The 20,281-nt window shown below is 45.4% G+C and overlaps 1 protein-coding gene across 7 annotated transcripts in view; it reads right to left on the minus strand.

The window, feature by feature from the left end:
- Positions 1-20,281, minus strand: part of FRMPD3 (FERM and PDZ domain containing 3) — a 1,010,703-nt gene that overhangs the window by 137,299 nt on the left and 853,123 nt on the right. For 6 of the 7 annotated variants that reach the window (XM_063936980.1, XM_063936979.1, XM_063936983.1 and 3 more), the window contains one exon: positions 19,140-19,280. The exons of the other annotated variant lie outside the window; for it this stretch is intronic. In XM_063936980.1, the coding sequence (XP_063793050.1) occupies positions 19,140-19,280 (141 nt within the window). The remainder of the gene's footprint in view (positions 1-19,139; positions 19,281-20,281) is intronic. 7 annotated transcript variants of the gene reach the window in all.

Genomic DNA, 20,281 nt, shown 5'->3' on the forward strand with positions numbered 1-20,281 from the left:
CGATGAGGCAAAATTACAGCCTAAAATGGCTAAAGCCATCCGCTACATGATTATAGCAATGAAAGATGTGTTACACATCACAGAGGAAACCCCGGTCCCTGACAAGAGGGTTTATATGTATGGGGAGAAAAAGCAAGAGGTGACTTTTCCCCCTTCACATGAATTAAATGAATTATGTGAAAAAGCGTGGGATTCTCCTGATAGGAAAGCACTGATTTCCAAAAGATTACTTATGGCGTATCCTTTCCCGCCAACGGACAGGTTACGCTGGGAATCCTCCCCTAGGGTAGACAAAGCTCTGACACGCTTATCTAAGAAGGTGGCCCTGCCGTCACAGGATACGGCCGCCCTAAAGGATCCTGCGGATAGGAAGCAGGAAGGTATCCTGAAGTCTGTTTATACACATTCCGGTACTCTACTGAGGCCTGCAATTGCTTCGGCCTGGATGTGTAGTGCTGTAGCAGCATGGACAGATACTCTGTCTGAGGAACTAGATACCCTGGACAAGGATACTATTTTACTGACCCTGGGGCATATCAAAGACGCTGTCCTATATATGAGGGATGCCCAGAGAGACATTTGCCTCCTGGGCTCTAGAATAAACGCAATGTCCATTTCTGCTAGAAGGGTCCTGTGGACTCGGCAATGGACAGGTGATGCCGACTCTAAAAAACACATGGAGGTGTTACCTTATAAGGGTGAGGAATTGTTTGGGGACGGTCTCTCGGACCTAGTTTCCACAGCTACAGCTGGGAAGTCGAATTTTTTGCCATATATTCCCTCACAGCCTAAGAAAGCACCGTATTACCAAATGCAGTCCTTTCGTTCACAAAAAAGCAAGAAAGTCAGAGGTGCATCCTTTCTTGCCAGAGGCAGGGGTAGAGGAAAAGAACTGCACCATACAGCTAGTTCCCAGGAACAGAAGTCCTCCCCGGCTTCCACTAAATCCACCGCATGACACTGGGGCTCCGCAGGTGGAGCCGGGAGTGGTGGGGGCGCGTCTCCGACATTTCAGCCACCAGTGGGTTCGTTCACAAGTGGATCCCTGGGCTATACAAATTGTGTCTCAGGGATACAAACTGGAATTCGACGTGATGCCCCCTCACCGTTACCTAAAGTCGGCCCTGCCAGCTTCCCCCATAGAAAGGGAAGTTGTGTTAGCGGCAATTCACAAGTTATATCTCCAGCAGGTGGTGGTAAAGGTTCCCCTCCTTCAACAGATAAGGGGTTACTATTCCACAATGTTTGTGGTACCGAAACCGGACGGTTCGGTCAGACCCATTTTGAATTTAAAATCCCTGAACATTTATCTTAAAAAATTCAAGTTCAAAATGGAATCGCTCAAAGCGGTCATTGCAAGCCTTGAAGAGGAGGATTTTATGGTATCTCTGGACATCAAGGATGCTTACTTGCATGTCCCCATTTATCCACCTCATCAGGAGTACCTCAGGTTTGTGGTACAGGACTGTCATTACCAATTCCAGATGTTGCCGTTTGGCCTGTCCACGGCACCGAGAATATTTACCAAGGTAATGGCGGAAATGATGGTGCTCCTTCGAAAGCAAGGAGTTACAATTATCCCATACTTGGACGATCTCCTCATAAAGGCGAGGTCCAGGGAGCAGTTGCTGATCAGCGTAAGACACTCTCAGGAAGTGTTGCAACAGCATGGCTTGATTCTGAATATTCCAAAGTCGCAGCTGATTCCTACGACGCGTCTGCCCTTCCTGGGCATGGTTCTGGACACAGACCAGAAGAAGGTGTTTCTCCCGGTGGAGAAGGCTCAGGAGCTCGTGACTCTGGTCAGAGGTCTCCTAAAACCAAAACAGGTGTCGGTGCATCACTGCATGCGAGTCCTGGGAAAGATGGTGGCGTCATACGAAGCCATTCCCTTCGGCAGGTTCCATGCGAGGATCTTTCAGTGGGATCTGTTGGACAAGTGGTCCGGATCGCATCTTCAGATGCATAGGCTGATCACCCTATCCTCCAGGGCCAGGGTGTCTCTTCTATGGTGGCTGCAGAGTGCTCACCTTCTCGAGGGCCGCAGGTTCGGCATACAGGACTGGGTCCTGGTGACCACGGATGCGAGCCTCCGAGAATGGGGGGCAGTCACTCAGGGAAGAAACTTCCAAGGGTTGTGGTCAAGTTAGGAGGCTTGTCTGCACATCAATATCCTGGAACTAAGGGCCATATTCAACGCCCTGAGTCAAGCGGAACCTCTGCTTCGAAACCAACCGGTGCTGATTCAGTCAGACAACATCACCGCAGTGGCCCATGTAAACCGCCAGGGCGGCACAAGAAGCAGGGTGGCGATGGCGGAAGCCACCAGTATTCTTCGTTGGGCGGAGAATCACGTGCAAGCACTGTCAGCAGTGTTCATTCCGGGAGTGGAAAACTGGGAAGCAGACTTCCTCAGCAGGCACGACCTAAACCCGGGAGAGTGGGGACTTCATCAAGAAGTCTTCATGCAGATTGCAAATCGATGGGAACTGCCACAGGTGGACATGATGGCATCCCGCCTCAACAAAAAGCTAAAAAGGTATTGTGCCAGGTCAAGGGACCCTCAGGCGATAGCTGTGGACGCACTAGTGACACCGTGGGTGTTCCAGTCGGTCTATGTGTTTCCTCCTCTTCCTCTCATACCCAAGGTGCTGAGAATCGTAAGAAAAAAAGGAGTGAGAACAATACTCATTGTTCCGGATTGGCCAAGAAGGACTTGGTACCCGGAACTGCAAGAAATGCTCACAGAGGACCCATGGCCTCTACCTCTCAGACAGGACCTGCTGCAACAGGGGCCCTGTCTGTTCCAAGACTTACTGCGGCTGCGTTTGACGGCATGGCGGTTGAACGCCGGATCCTAGCGGAAAAAGGAATTCCGGATGAAGTTATTCCTACGCTAATAAAGGCTAGGAAGGACGTGACAGCAAAGCACTATCACCGTATATGGCGAAAATATGTTGCTTGGTGTGAAGCCAGGAAGGCCCCTACAGAGGAATTCCAGCTGGGCCGGTTCCTGCACTTCCTACAGTCAGGAGTGACTATGGGCTTAAAATTGGGGTCTATAAAAGTCCAGATTTCAGCCCTATCCATTTTCTTTCAGAAAGAACTGGCTTCTCTTCCTGAGGTACAGACGTTTGTGAAGAGAGTGCTGCATATTCAGCCCCCTTTTGTGCCACCAGTGGCACCTTGGGATCTCAACGTGGTGTTGGGTTTCCTGAAATCCAACTGGTTTGAGCCACTTAAGACCGTGGAGCTAAAGTATCTCACGTGGAAAGTGGTCATGCTATTGGCCTTCGCTTCGGCTAGGCGTTGTTACAATCCTGAGCACTCATGTTTTGTTATTGTTATAATTACCTTTGCTTCAGTTTGTGGAACTACAGGTCACAGCTAGCTCCTGCATAGTTGTCTCCCAGTGCCTTTGCTCCTGCACTCAGCAACTGACTTCACAGGTGTCTGGATTCTGTAATTACAGCTCGTTACCTGAAAACTACTATTCAGCTTGTCAGCCTGCTCAGTCTGCACTGCAGCTGCATGTTATATCAATTACTGGGGGCCTGTCTGGTGGTCACAACTGATTGGTCCAGCCTGTTCTTTTAAGCCTCTCAATCCCAAGAAGCTTTGACAGTTATAGCTACTCCATGTGGTGTTCTGCTCTCTGGTTCCTCTCTGGTCTCAGTTCATCTGTCCAGTGGGTATTGCCTTGTTCCAGTATTGAATTCCAGCTTCAACATCTTGCTGACGACTTTAGTCTGCCGACTGCCGTTACCCTGTCTCCAAGTGTCTGTACCCCAGTCCGTTCGTGTGCCGCTACCTCCTGTGTCACCCCTGGAGTGCCTGCTGCTGTTCAATCTCCACAGCCCCAGCGTACCATCTAGCCGTGTGCACCCTGCCACCTTCTCCAGTTCCTGTTTGTTCCTGTGTATCCCTGCGGCTGATCATATACAACACCTCTACCATAACTCTAGTCCAGTTCAGGTATCAAGTGACCCAGACAGGGGACCGCGACCTGCACGTCGGAAGCCCATATCCCCTTGCGGGGTTCCCTGGTGAAAACCTTCCGGCGTGTTAGACTCCGCGCCTCTGTTCTGGTTAACGTCAACCACTTGGTACCTGATCCCGAATTCCGGATTCTGCACCAGTTCCTGACATTATAACTGGCCCACCACTTCCTGGGCATGGACCCATCACAGCAAAATCCGGCTCAAATCTTGGCTGGTCAAATACAAAATTTGACGCAGCAACTGCAAGATCTAAAGCTCCGAGTTTCCACCCAGGAAGAAACTAGCAGGTCATTTGTTGTAACCAGAGCTCCTGGGCCTGAACCAAAGCTGCATCTTCCAGATCGGTTTACAGGTGACCGGAAACAGTTCCAGAATTTCCGTGATAGCTGCAAGCTATATTTCAGACTCCGGCCATTATCGTCTGGTTCTGAGGATCAGCGAGTAGGTATCATCATCTCCCTCCTGCAGGGGGATCCCCAGTCCTGGGCGTTCGGATTGAAAATGGAGAATCCCGCCTTGCACACAGTGGATGCCTTTTTTAGCGCCCTAGGAATTCTTTATGATGACCCGGACCGAGCAGCTTCTGCAGAGGCTAACTTACGAGCCTTGAGACAAGGGAAAAACACGGCCGAGGTATACTGCACTGAGTTTCGCAGATGGGCAGGTGATAGTGGTTAGAATGACCCAGCCCTCCGAAGTCAGTTCCGCTTAGGCCTCACTGAGCAAATTAAAGACTACCTTGTCCAGTATCCTACTCCTGAAACCCTGGACAAGCTCATGCAGTTAGAAATTCGAGTAGATCGTCGGATCAGGGAACGGAGGATGGAGAAAGGTGGAGGGTCACCATCTCCCTCAGCAGTAGCCTTGGAAGAAGCCTAAGATTCCAGTGAACCCATGCAGATTGGGGCCTTTCGTCTTTCTGCTCAGGAAAAATCTCATAGGCGATCGATGGGCCTATGCTTATATTGTGGAGCAAAGGGTCATTTTGCTAATGTTTGCACCCTGAAGTCGGGAAAAGACAAGACCCAGGGGTAAAAGGGGAGTTACTCCTGGGTCTGGCTGGAATCTCTCCAAAAAATTCAGTCTTGCTTCCAGTTCAAATTAGTCTACCTACTCAGCAAGTTGCAGTCAAGGCTTTTGTTGATTGTGGTGCAGCTGCCAACTTTATGGATATCTCTTTCGCCAGGTCCTGGAACATTCCTATACTAAAGATGAAGCCTTCTGTGACTATTTGTGGCCTTGACGGTAACCCCCTCCTCAGTGGGCAAGTGTCTCAGCAAACTCCTCCTGTTCATTTAACTACTGGTCTTCTGCATTCGGAGAAGATTATTTTCCTCCTTGTCAATTGCCCCATGGCCTCCATAGTCCTAGGGCTTCCATGGTTGAAATCCCATAATCCATCCATCTGCTGGAAGACAGGAGAACTCTTACAGAGGGGAACAGAATGTACAGGAAGATGTCTGTCCTTGCCAGTGCGATGCTTTCAAGTTATACCAGAGGGGCTATCGACTCCATATCATTCATTTGCGGATGTCTTCTCCAAGAAAGAGGCGGATACTCTTCCCCCCCATCGACCTTACAACTGTGCCATCAGTCTGGTATCCGAAGATAAATTACCTAAGGGTAGATTATATGCTCTTTCTTTGCCAGGAACTAAAGCCATGGAAGACTAAATTCAGGAGAACCTAAGCAAAGGGTTTATTCGTCCCTCAAAATCACCAGTAGGAGCAGGATTCTTCTTTGTGGAAAAAAAGGACGGCTCCTTACGTCCATGCATTGATTATAGAGGACTCAACAAAATCACTGTTAAGAATTCTTATCCTTTGCCTTTGATTTCCGTGTTGTTTGATCAACTCCGGATGGCGGAAATCTTCTCTAAAATTGATCTTCGGGGAGCATATAACCTCATACGAATTAGGGCCGGTGACGAGTGGAAGACGGCCTTCAACACTCATTCTGGGCATTATGAATACCTTGTTATGCCATTTGGATTGTCAAATGATCCTGCCGTCTTCAAAGATTTTATCAATGATGTGCTCCGAGAATTCCTGGGAAAATTTGTTGTGGTCTACTTGGATGACATCCTGATATATTCACGGTCACTGGAGCAGCATCGAGTCCATGTCCAGATGGTGTTGCAAAAGCTCCGGGAGCACCATCTATACGCCAAGTTAGAAAAATGTGAATTCGAAGTGAAGGAAGTCGCTTTCTTAGGATACATCATCTCTCCCAAGGGGTTCTCCATGGATCCCAGTAAGCTTCAAGCAATTCAAGATTGGGCACAACCTACTAACCTTAAAGCTATACAACGCTTTCTTGGGTTCGCTAATTATTACAGGAGATTTATTCGTTCATTTTCAGACATTGTTGCACCTATTGTTGCTTTGACCAAGAAAGGTGCGGATCCGTCACATTGGTCACCTTCAGCTCTACAAGCTTTTTTCAAGTTAAAAAAAGCCTTTATATCTGCACCTGTTCTTAGTCATCCAAATCTTGACCTGCCTTTTGTTATGGAAGTGGATGCTTCTGAAGTGGGAGTGGGAGCAGTCCTATCACAGAAAGATCCAGTGGATTCTAAACTTCACCAGTGCTCTTTTCTGTCCAGAAAGTTCTCTCCTGCCGAAGCCAACTATGATGTTGGAAATCGTGAACTGCTTGCTATCAAGTGGGCTCTAGAAGAATGGAGGCACTGGTTGGAAGGGGCAAGACACGTGATTACAATCCTCACTGACCATAAAAACTTATCCTATATTGAGTCAGCCAAGAGACTGAATCCAAGACAGGCACGATGGGCATTATTCTTCACTAGATTCAACTATGTGATCTCCTATCGGCCAGGATCGAAGAATCTTAAAGCAGATGCCTTGTCACGAAGCTTCCTTCCAATTCAAAATTCATCCTGCTCTTCTGAACCAATTATTCCTGTTTCCAATATCCATGCTGGTCTTGCTCAAGATTTAGTCTCCCAGATTCAAGCCAAACACTCTCTTGCACCCATGGGGACTCCCTCAGGACTCCTCTTTGTCCCTAAAGAGTACAGGAAAGCAGTTTTATCTGAATTTCATGTAAAAAGAATCTCTGGGCATCCAGGGATTTCTAAGACTCTGGATTTATTGTCTCGCTCAGTTTGGTGGCCTTCTATGTATCAAGATGTTAGAGAGTTCATTCTTGCTTGTGAGATCTGTGCTCAACATAAAACTCCTCGTAAAGCTCCCATGGGACATCTTACGCCTCTTACGGTTCCCTCAAGACCTTGGTCCCATATTTCTATGGACTTTGTGGTTGATCTTCCCAAGTCATCGGGGTACAATACCATTTGGGTTGTAGTAGACCGGTTCAGTAAGATGGCTCACTTTGTTCCTCTTTGCAAGCTCCCCAGTGCCAGGGAATTGGCAACCTTGTTTATCCAACATATCTTTAAATTACATGGATTACCACAGGACATCGTCTCCGACAGAGGAACTCAGTTTATTGCTCAATTCTGGCGAGCTTTCTGTTCAGCCTTGGATATTAATCTTAGTCTGTCCTCTGGTTATCATCCGCAATCCAATGGACAGACTGAGCGAGTGAACCAGTCTCTTGAACAGTATCTCCGTTGTTATGTTTCCAAGTACCATAACGATTGGGTGGACCATCTGGCATTTGCTGAATTTGCATATAATAATTCCAGTCACTCTTCTTCATCCATGTCACCCTTCTTTTGTCTCTCTGGGTTCCATCCTAGGTCTAACGCTTTTGACATCCTGCAACAACAGACTTCTTCCCTTGATCCTGTAGCTCATCTGAGGAAAATTTGGAGGAGAGTACGTCTGGCACTCAACCAAGTCTCTGTTCGTTCCAAACAATTTGCTGACAGACGACGAAGACCTTATACTTTTAAAGTGGGTGACATGGTGTGGCTGTCCACTCGAAATATCACGTTACGCCAGCCCTCTCAAAAATTTGGGCCTAGGTTCATTGGTCCATTCCGGATTATTAGACAGATTAATCCAGTAGCCTTTCGACTCCTTTTACCAAAATCACTTAAGATCAATAACACTTTCCACTGTTCCTTGTTGAAACCAGCATTTGTGTCCCAGAGATTTAGAAGATCTCCTTCCAGAAGGCCTGCCACTGTGTTAGTCCAAGGTCACAAGGAGTTTGTTGTGGAAAAGATTCTGGATTCCAAGATCAGGAGGGGTCAAGTTCATTACCTCGTGCATTGGAAGGGTTACGGTCCGGAAGAGAGAACCTGGGTACCAGAGCGGTTTCTTCATGCACCCAGACTTAAGAGGTCTTTCTTCTGTGAATTTCCGGATAAGCCTGGTTCTAGGGGTTCTTGACCCCTCTTCAAGGCGGGGGTGGGGGGGGGGGGGGTGGGGGTACTGTTACAATCCTGAGCACTCATGTTTTGTTATTGTTATAATTACCTTTGCTTCAGTTTGTGGAACTACAGGTCACAGCTAGCTCCTGCATAGTTGTCTCCCAGTGCCTTTGCTCCTGCACTCAGCAACTGACTTCACAGGTGTCTGGATTCTGTAATTACAGCTCGTTACCTGAAAACTACTATTCAGCTTGTCAGTCTGCACTTCAGCTGCATGTTATATCAATTACTGGGGGCCTGTCTGGTGCTCACAACTGATTGGTCCAGCCTGTTCTTTTAAGCCTCTCAATCCCAAGAAGCTTTGACAGTTATAGCTACTCCATGTGGTGTTCTGCTCTCTGGTTCCTCTCTGGTCTCAGTTCATCTGTCCAGTGGGTATTGCCTTGTACCAGTATTGAATTCCAGCTTCAACATCTTGCTGACGACTTTAGTCTGCCGACTGCCGTTACCCTGTCTCCAAGTGTCTGCACCCCCAGTGGGTATTGCCTTGTACCAGTATTGAATTCCAGCTTCAACATCTTGCTGACGACTTTAGTCTGCCGACTGCCGTTACCCTGTCTCCAAGTGTCTGCACCCCAGTCCGTTCGTGTGCCGCTACCTCCTATGTCACCCCTGGAGTGCCTGCTGCTGTTCCATCTCCACAGCCCCATCGTACCATCTGGCCGTGTGCACCCTGCCACCTTCTCCAGTTCCTGTTTGTTCCTGTGTATCCCTGCGGCTGATCATATACAACACCTCTACCATAACTCTAGTCCAGTTCAGGTATCAAGTGACCCAGACAGGGGGCCGCAACCTGCACGTCAGAAGCCGCAAAGCCCATATCCCCTTGCGGGGTTCCCTGGTGAAAACCTTCCGCCGTGTTAGACTCCGTGCCTCTGTTCTGGGTAACGTCAACCACTTGGTACCTGATCCCGAATTCCGGATTTTGCACCAGTTCCTGACAGGCGTGTGTCAGAATTGGCGGCTTTGTCGTGTAAAAGCCCCTATCTGGTTTTCCATATGGACAGGGCAGAATTACGGACTCGTCCGCAATTTCTGCCAAAGGTGGTGTCATCCTTTCATTTGAACCAACCTATTGTGGTGCCTGCGGCTACTCGTGACTTGGAGGATTCCAAGTTGCTTGATGTAGTCAGGGCTTTGAAGATTTATGTAGCCAGAACGGATGGAGTCAGGAAAACTGACTCGCTGTTTATCCTGTATGCATCCAACAAGATGGGTGCTTCGGCTTCAAAGCAAACTATTGCGTGCTGGATCTGTAACACGATTCAGCAGGCTCATTCTGCGACTGGATTGCTGCATCCAAAATCAGTAAAAGCCCATTCCACAAGGAAAGTGGGCTCTTCTTGGGCGGCTGCCCGAGGGGCCTCGGCATTACAGCTTTGCCGAGCTGCTACTTGGTCGGGTTCAAACACCTTTGCAAAATTCTACAAGTTTGATACCCTGGCTGAGGAGGACCTTGTGTTTGCCCATTCAGTGCTGCAGAGTCATCCGCACTCTCCCGCCCGTTTGGGAGCTTTGGTATAATCCCCATGGTCCTTACGGAGTCCCCAGCATCCACTAGGACGTTAGAGAAAATAAGATTTTACTCACCTGTAAATCTATTTCTCGTAGTCCGTAGTGGATGCTGGGCGACCGTCCCAAGTGCTGACTTTCTGCAATACGTTGATGCCCAGTTGTTGTTCATACTGTTAACTGGGTAAGTTTATCACAAGTTGTACAGTGTGATTGGTGTGGCTGGTATGAGTCTTACCCTGGATTCCAAAATCCTTTCCTTGTAATGTCAGCTCTTCCGGGCACAGTTTCCTTAACTGATGTCTGGAGGAGGGGCATAGAGGGAGGAGCCAGTGCACACCAGTAGTACTAAATCTTTCTTAGAGTGCCCAGTCTCCTGCGGAGCCTGTCTATTCCCCATGGTCCTTACGGAGTCCCCAGCATCCACTACGGTTTACGAGAAATAGATTTACCGGTGAGTAAAATCTTATTTTACCTTATAAACGTTACTCCTCACAGTAGTAGCACTTTACCTTATATACATTACTTCTCACAGTAGTGCCCCTTATTTACATTACACCACACCATATTGCTCCTTATTCACATTACACCCAATTGTAGTGCCCTTTCTATACATTACGCCACACAGTAGAGCACCTTATACACATAATGCCACACATTAGTAATGCATTTATGAACATAATACCACACAGTAATTCCCCTTACACATATGACACACATTATTAATGTCCTTATAAACATAATGCACCTTACACATACAGTATGCCAACCTTTATTTGTGCCCTTATACACATAATGACACACATAATACCCCTTACACATATGCAGCACATTATTAGTGCCCTTATACACATAATGACATACATAGTGCCCCTTACACATATGCTGCACATTTTTAGTGCACTTATACACATAATGACACACAGGATGCACAAGCAGCTTCTGCTGATTAAAATTATATGTAGCACTGTGGCTGTATCTGCATACAATTACAGTAATTTCAAGGAATACACTGTACCATAGCATTTCATATGCAGATACAGCCGCAGTCACACACAGAATATAGGCATGCCGCATATCATTTTAATCAGCAGAAGCTGCGTGTGCCACTAGGCATTTGCTTAGTGCCTATGATTTGAGCCTGCTCTGCCCAAAGGCATCTTCACAGAGCTAAGCAACTGTGTACAAAGACGCAGCTTTGGTCCCAGATCATTCAATGATCTCAGCCCTGAGTAACTCTATGGTTGCGCATATTTCCCACAAGAACTGAGACACTGTTGCCATGTTTTATGTATTTGGGATTGCAGTCAGTGCTGTGAGCCACCGGCGCAGCTCATCCTGGCAGTGGGTCCCATCAGTTGCCCAGCAATCAGGATGATGCGTCAGGATGGCTGGAAACAGTTGGGGGCTTCTGGTGGTTGCCTGGAAATGGGCGCCATACTGCTCAGTGGTCCCGACTGTTCCTAAGCAGCCGGGATGCTTCTATGTTTACGTGCAGCCACAGAGTTAATTGGAGGCTGGAATGGTTGGGACTCACTGCGATAAATTTACTAAGATGGGAGTTCTATTTAAATTATCTTTATGCTAGTTAAATGAGAAGTAAAATCGAATTAGTTGCTATGGACTACACCCCATCTTAAATAGAACTCCCATCTTCATAAATTTACACCACTGAGTCTGTTTGTTTCTGTTATTAGTCTGCCATTCCAGTAACTCAATGGTTGTGATAGCTTTATGGTACCAGTCTGCTACTGTGGTATATGCTCTCTGGCCCTGCTCTGTGTACTGAAACCCTGGGCCACTGCTTGGGTGGAAGCTTCAGAACTACTCTCTTGGATTTATCCTGCCTGTGCCTTGTCTCATTGAACCAGCTCAGATATAGGAACTTTAATTATTCCTGTATAATCAGTCTCCATCATCTGGACTTTGAAACTACAGTCTTCTTCATTACCCATTTCATACTAGTGGCTGTTGTATTATTGTTAACAGGGTGACCCCTGTCTCATCCCTGCTTTATAATACCAATTCCATCTGCTCCTGCTATTATCTAGTGATCATCCGTCAATTGTATTAAGCCCCTACTGTTCTGAGTGTAACACCAGGTGGCATCCTAAGTAGTAATCAGTGTGTCGTACTATAATTGAACAACGGGCAGCTGTTATTGGCTGAAGAAATAGCTGGTTTGACTCTAGGGTCTTATATAATCGCTCAGGTGCTTCATAACATTATCACTGGGCACAACTGGTGTGGATTAGTGTCAAGATGGGTCCAGCTGGGCAAAGTCCAGCCCAGGTTCTCACTAATCAGATCCAAAACCTGACTCATGTGGTGCAAGACCTGGTCTTACACTTGAAGACTTAGGAGGACAGCCTCAGGTTGGCTTTGATTATTTTTTGAGAGATTGTAAAGATTTATTTCATTTCAAGGAGAGTTTAAAATATATTTCTGGCTTAGGACACACTCCTCAGGCTCAGAATCACAGCAAGTGGGAGTTGAAATTTTTTTTGCTGTGAGGAGACCCTCAGACCTGGGCCTTTGGGTTAAAGCCTGACAATGGTTCTGTAGAAGCTTTTGTTAAAGCTCTGGGCCTCTTGTATGATGACCCATACAGGTTTTCTTCCACAGAAATGTACCTTCAAACTCTCAGATAAGGTTGGAACACTGTGGAAATTTACTGTACAGAGTTTAGATAATGGGCTACTGACATTGGTTTGAATGACCCCTATCTGCGCAGTCAGTTCTGCCTTGGACTGTCAGAACAGATTAAAGATTGCCTTATACAATAGCCATTTCCTGACTCCTCAGATAAGCTTATGCAGCTCGCCATAAAAATCGTTAGGCGAATGAAGGAGTGGAAGCTAGATAAAGAGAGTCATCATCCCTTTCTTCCTTAACAGTAATTCTAACTCTAGAAGTAGATATGGAAGAGCATATGCAGCTCAGGGCTTGTAGGCTGTCTAATGAAGAGACCAAGAGGCGAACCTTAGGCATGTGAATTTGGAGGAGGTTCACTATGGCTTTCGTCTAGTCTCTTCCAAAAATTCTGTACTATTCCCAGCTTGTATAACTTTTAATGGGCACACTGCCAACGTGTCAGCATTTTTGGACAGAGGTGCCGCTAGAAACTTCTTCAATGTAAATTTCACCCCTATTCACAGCATACCACCTTGCAAACTCACCCCAGCTACAGTATAACAATTTGCGGCCTTAATGGCAATCCTCTGCCAAATGGCAAGATTAATCTGAAGACCCGTCTGATTCATTTGTCCATCGCTGCCTTGCACACAGAAACCATTGTTTTTTACCTTACGCCAGTGGTTTCCAAACTTTTTTGAATCACGGCACTCTAGAATATCAGAATTTTTTTTAAGGCACCCCTAGGCCAAAAATTTCTTATTGAGAAATTTAGAAATAATTATTACATTAAGCAGATCGCATTTATATGTCAACCTTAGAGTCAGTTGTGTGGTGAGGGACAAGATTTGCTTCTGATTGGCCACATATTTTATGACTGGCAGTCACCAGCACTGGTTTTGCCTATTATATTGACCATGAATAATTTGAATTGGTCCTGGATAACCAACCCAGGGCACCCCTGCAAGTGTTCCGAGGCAACCTTAGGGAGCCACGCAACACAGTTTGGGAACCTCTGCCTTACACATTGTCCCATGGATCCTTCCATATTGGGTCATCCCTGGCTAATGTCACATTCCTTTGGAGAAATTACCCAATGGAGGGGCAAAGAGTTCTGCAGGATGTTTGTAATTGCAGGTCTGCAATTAATTCCTTAAGGTCTGCCCTGCAGTATCACAGCTACACTGTTGTGTTTTCCAAGAAAGATGCAGAAACCATGACTCATAATCGTAATTACAATTTAGTACCAGGAGCCCTGTTACCGAAACAAAGACTATATGCCTTATCCATTCCAGAAACTAAGGCCATGGATAATTACATACATGAGAACCTAAGCAAGGGTTTTATAAGGCCCACTAAGTTGTGGTCTGCCTAGGCAATAATTTAATCTAGTCCCAGTCTTTAGATCAACACCAGAGCAATGTCAAATAAGTCCTGTTAAAGCTTAGAAAGCATCATTTACATGCCAAGTTGGAAAAATGCAACTTCAAGGTCAAGAAGGTGTCCATCCTGGGTTACATCATTACCCCAAAATGGTTCTCAATAGGACCTGGCAAACTCCAGTCCATCCTCAACTGGGTACAGCCTACTAACCGGAAAGGCTTCCAAAGGTTTTGGGGCATCACAATTTATTATAGACAATTTATACACTCATTCTCTGTATTAGTGGCTCTGATAATTGCTTTAACCAAAAAAGGAACCGATCCATTCAACTGTTCCTCTCAAACCATCCAGGCCTTTGAAGCCCTAAAACAAGCTTTCATCTTTTTTCCAGTCCACTGACATTGAAACCCAGAACTCCCCTTTGTTATGGAAGTTAAGCAGTCCTGTCTCAAAGGGATCCCAGGGATAATAAGTTACACTTGTGTGCCTTCTTGTCCACTAAATATTCCGCTGCAGAAGTACACTATGATGTTTGGAATTGTAAACTCCTAGCAATTAAATGGGCCTTTAAGGATTGGAGACATTGGTTGGATGCAGCCAAACACACCATTACAGTCATTACAGACCACAAAAATGTACTCAATACTGAATCAGCAAAGCGACTTAATTCCAGACAGGCATGTTGGGCTTTATTCTTTACCAGATTTAATTTCATGATTACTTATAGAACAGGGTCAAAAAACATCAAGGCGGATGGTCCATCAAGCAGCTTCCTTTGGGAACATGAAACTGCTACCGCTAAAATTGCCATCCCGCAAACTCCATTCATGCTGGATTAGCAATAGACCTCGCCACAAAGCTGCAGTCCATGCAAACTCAGGCTCCTACAGAGACCCCAAGTAAACTTTTGTTCATTCCTGTGCAGCTAATGGGTACAGTCATGTCGGAATTTCATTCCAACAATCCTCCTGGATTGTCTAAAATGCTGGAATTGATTTCGCATTCAGTCTGGTAGCCCACTATCTAACTGGATGTCAAGTCTTTGTTCTTAGCACCAATCTAACTAGCTTGAATAAAGTGCCTCGAACGCTGACAACTTCTTCCTCTGGCCATTCCCACCAAACCATGGATTTCACTGTGGTTTTGCCAGTTTTCTCCAGTTGTGATACCATCTGGGTAGTGGGGGAGCGCCTCAGCAAAATGGCCCACTTCATATCATTGTCTAAACTCCCCAGTGCTAAAGATATTGCTTCCTTATTTGTACAGCATGTCTTCAGACTGCACGGGTTACCTTCAGATATTGTGTTGGATAGAGGCATACAGCTTATTGTTCTATTCTGGAAAGCTTACTGCTCTTTGCTGGAGTTTAATTTTAGCCTATCATCTAGTAATCATCCGCAATCTAATGGGCAAACATAGCAGGTGTATCAACCACTGGAGCAGTATTTGAAGTGCTACATTTTCAAGCTACATAATAATTGGGCAGGGTATCTGCATCTCACAGAGTTCACTTATAATAATGCTGGTCACTCCTCCACTAGTGTTTCAAATTTTGTTTGTGTGTTCAGATACCAACCCTGAGCAAATTCTTTTTTCCCTTTGTTGCCCAGAAAGGTGTCATCAACTCAGACCATGACCTCTCATCTCAGGACTATTTGGAAGAAGGTGCACGCTGTCCTCAATAAAGCACCCGTCCGGGTAAGGTTCTTTGCAAACAAATGCCACAGGCATTGTATGTTTACAGTTTGGCAAGAAAGTGTGACTGTCCATTTGCAATATTAAACTTTGTCAGTATATAGGACCCTTCATGATTGTCAAGCAGCTAAATCCAGTTGTGTTCCACCTCAAGTTGCTCAAGTCCTTGAGAATTTCGACACCTTTTATTGCTCCCTATTAAAGCCAGTTGCATTTTCCAAAAGATTCAGTTCACTTTGCCACAGAAGGCCTTCTCCAGTTTCAAAGTCAACAGGAATATGTTGTGGGGAAAATCTTGTACTCAAAGTTTATTCAAGGTCAGCTCCGCTTTTTAGTTAATTGGAAATGCTATGGTCCTGAAGAAAGATCTTGGAGGCAAGGCATTTTCATGCGGATAGACTAAAAAAACCTTTTTCAAGGAATTTCCAGATGAAGCCAGGCATGGAGGGAGGGTTACTGTTAGGAGCCGCTGGCATGACTCGACCCGGGAGCAGGTCTCGGTGCTTACCCAGCAACCAGGATGCTGCGTCAGGCTTCCAGTGGTTGCCTGGAGATGAGTGCCATAGTCCTGGTTGTTCCTAAGCAGCCGCTTAGGGACGCTTCTCTGTGTACGTGCAGTCGCACAGCTGCACTAGGCTATGCTAATTGGAGGCTGGGATGGTTGGGACTCACTGATTGGCTCTTGTTTCTGATATTAGTCAAACAGCCCAGTAACTCAATGCCAGTGATAGCTTTATGGTACAGTCTGTAGTTGTGGTATATGCTCTCTGGCCGCGCTCTGTATCCTGAAACCCTGGGATGCTGCTTGGGTGGAAACTCTAGAACTGCTCTCTTGGATTTATCCTGCCTGTGCCTTGCTCAGTGAACAAGCTCAGATATAGGAACTTTGATTATTCCTGTATAATCTGCAGTCTCCATCACCTGGACTTTGAAACTACAGTCTCCTTCACTACCCTGTTACTAATGCTTGTTGTGTTACTATTAACAGGTTTATCCCTGTCTTGACCCTGCACCCTCATTCCAATTTTATCTGCTCCTGCTAATACCTAGTTTTCACCCAACAATTTTATAAGCCTCTACTGTTCCGAGTGTAAGACTAGACCACATCCCCAGTACTAGTAACTTTTTGGCAGAATAACTCACTGGTGTGACTCTAGGGGTCCTATATAATGGCTTGGGTGTTTCATAACCCACAAATTGAGACAAGTCCTAAAAATTCTTGACAAGCCTACATTTTTAATGCCACCACTGTTACTTCTCACAAACTGCTCCTGTCGATCATTTTGCAAATAAGTTCACTCTGTGACCATCATCATTAGGGAATCTCCACTCGTGTGCAGTTTTATCACGATGCATGCATAGTTGGGTGATAATTACTCAAAACCGTAAATATCAGCATTACATACAACTATGAATCAGGCCCAAAGGAGTATTCTGTTTTTTTCTTGGGTCACAGGCATTCAGTTACCATATATAATTGACAACTAATGGGAAACCACAGCTGTGCACAAACAGCTGCTTTAACAAGAAAATCTCTTATTAGGGGTCACCACACCCAACAAAGACAATTTGCGTATTACTGAAATAGGGAAAATGAACTTGTATAAGCGCTGATAATAGAAAATTAGAAATAAATATACATTCCTCATATGTAATCGGACTGTGTCCTTGTTTCTTTTATCTTTCTTTTGTTTGGAGAGGTTTCAGTGATGAACTCCCAGTTGCAATCGGTATACGGGAAAAGAAATCAAACAATGTGTAGTACTGTCTGAAACAAAACACTGTATATTCAGCCCTAGTGAGCCCACAAAAGTTAGATGGTGGAAATAGAGGTAACACAGCGTACCCCAACTCACAGGAGAGTTCCAACAGATGTGTATATAATGGTTTAATTATCCTTTCAGAGCCCCATGTTACCTTCACCAAAGTAATTCAAGGGAGATGTGTACCCCACTCAATTCTATTTAGAAAGGTACGGGCGTGTAAAGGTTATCTATGAATGGTTTCACAAATGATGGCCATATCACATACAGTATGTTGCGCGTACCACACTCACGTGTAGGAAGATAATGTGAATCCTATCTGGGTTCTTTTCCTCACCACAGCCAAATGTTTAAGGGTCCCAAATCCCAAAATATATTTATCCAGCGGACATGAAGTGTTGTAAACCAGTTCATATAAGTAAACAAATTATTGTTTACAAAAACCCAATAGTTGGGGTAAAAAACATCCAAAATACACATACAAAGTAAAAACAATGTAAAAAGAGTTCAGGAAAACCAGGAAAAAAATCACCAATGAGGTCAGCACGGAGGGCAGCAGCGGTCGGGAAGCAGAAGCGGGGATGGTGAGTATTTATTTATTTATTTTTGGTAAGCGGCACTACTAGCGGCACAGCTACAGGGGGCACAGTACTGGGAGCACAACTACTGAGGGCACAGTACTGGGGGCACAACTACTGAGGGCACAGCTACAAGGGGCACAGTACTGGGGGCAAAACTACTGTGGGCACAGCTACAGGGGGCACAGTACTGGGGGCACAACTACTGAGGGCACAGTACTGGGGGCACAACTACTGAGGGCACAGCTACAAGGGGCACAGTACTGGGGGCAAAACTACTGTGGGCACAGCTACAGGGGGCACAGTACTGGGGGCAAAACTACTGAGGGCACAGCTACAGGGGGCACGGTATTGGGGGACAACTACTGAGGGCACAGCTACAGGGGGCATAACTGTGACCATGCCCCTTCCCCATAAAGCCACGCCCCTATATTTTGGCATCCTGTTGGGGGGGGGCACCGGGCGCCAAAGGAAATGTTCGCCCTGGGCGCGAAAAGGTCTAGAACTGGCCCTGATGTTTAAGTGTCTACTGTTTTATTTGTTGCAATCTGTTTGCATGTGCAGTGCTGCAGAACTTGTTGCTCTGTATAAATAAACTTTGATGATGATGATGATGATAATGCAAATATCTTACTTTTTAGGGAATTTGGAACCTAGCATGAGTTCAGTGGGGAAGTAAAAGTTTCAATGTGGAAGTAACTTATAAGCATATATTTTGCAAGCCACATAATTATAATCACTTTATTGAAAAATAACTTTCTTCATACAGGTGGTGGCTATCTGCATTGTCTAGGATAAATATAGTACACCTTTTTACACTCCTCTCTCCATTTCACATTATCTTTCCAGTTAATCTCAGGACTTTGATTATTCAATTAGGGAACACTACAGTAAATGAGGAAAATCTGGATGTGGCAAAAAGAATTGTACCCACAGGAAGCATGACAGGTGGATTGTACAAAACAATAGACCCTTCTGACAGAGGACTGCCATCACATCTAAAAAGACCAACACTTTTCTCAAGTGGTAAAGTGGATATTTTCAATATCTGAACTAATGTGTTATTTATGAAATTTCCTGCAGAACCGATACCAACAAAATAAATTTTTTTCAACTGACAATTTCTCATAGGCAATTTTGACAGGCAATAAAAATGTGTTCTGGGTGTAAGGAAATACCTGTGGACCTAGATGTGCTTCCTTGTACACACCTAGGCCCTTGTCGTTTCCCAGCTTCCTGGAACAGGAATGTGCGTTGTGACCCTTTTCTCCACAGTACAGGCACAGGCCTAGGGATCGTCTCCTCTGTTTTTCCTCAGCCGACGATCGGAAGACCCCAATCTGCATAGGCTCTGCTGGAGGAAAATTATAGCAGGAGGTTGCAGTGTACTGGTCACACTCAAGTATCCAGTCTTTAATGCGCCTATCAATCTTAATGGTGATTTGCATTAACTTTCAGGAGCTGAATACTAGAGAGAGAAAAAATCTTGAACCTAATCAGATAGATCTAGCGTAATTTTACTACTGAGTACTGGATAATTCCAACCATACTCAGTAGCCCACTGCTGAACTCAGCGCAATAATTTTCTACAGGTCTATCTGCTGTAAAAAATGAATGTTTTTTTGCTGATGTGACCCAGTAACGATTGTCAAAAAATGAATCTGCCAAGTTAAAGGAAATATGGTAAGTTTATAAATGAAAGGCCCAAATGTGGTCTCTCTTGCAGAAAGTATTACAGTTCTCCGTTATTCAGATCCAGAGAATTGGCTTTTAGCTGAAAATAGAATTTACATATTTCTTGAAAGTCATATGTGACCAGTGGCGGACTGGCATTAGGGCTCACCAGGAATATTCATGGTAGGCCGACATATCTGCCGGGCCTGTTTTGTGTGTAGTCATATAGTCCCACCAGAGGTGTAACTGTGGACAACGTAGTCGTCTACCACCGGGTTCCTGCTCTGTAGGGGGACACTTCTCCTTCCGTTCCCTGTGTTCAGTGACACCATTCAATTAAATTAATTGACATTCATTGCTATCTATTCCTCCCTGCATATTACAAGTCACACCCTCTTTATTATAGATACACATTTTACAAGTGTCACACCCAGGATTAGAACCTATGGGCTATTACACTAGAAGCAGGCACCTTACTGATGAAGATACTGTATTTGCTCCTGTATAGAAACAAGCATGAGAATTCTAACTATTTGATGTTACTTCTCTGACAAGTACAAGTAACTTCATATAGTTAGAATTATCACTCTACCTATGCAAGAGCAGATGGATCAATCAGTAAGGTGCCTGCTTCTAGTGTAATAGGTTGTGGGTTGTAATTCTGGCTATGACAATTTC

This window comes from Pseudophryne corroboree, chromosome 8 (genome assembly GCF_028390025.1).
Source record: "Pseudophryne corroboree isolate aPseCor3 chromosome 8, aPseCor3.hap2, whole genome shotgun sequence".
In the NCBI taxonomy this organism is placed as follows: Eukaryota; Metazoa; Chordata; class Amphibia; order Anura; family Myobatrachidae; genus Pseudophryne; species Pseudophryne corroboree.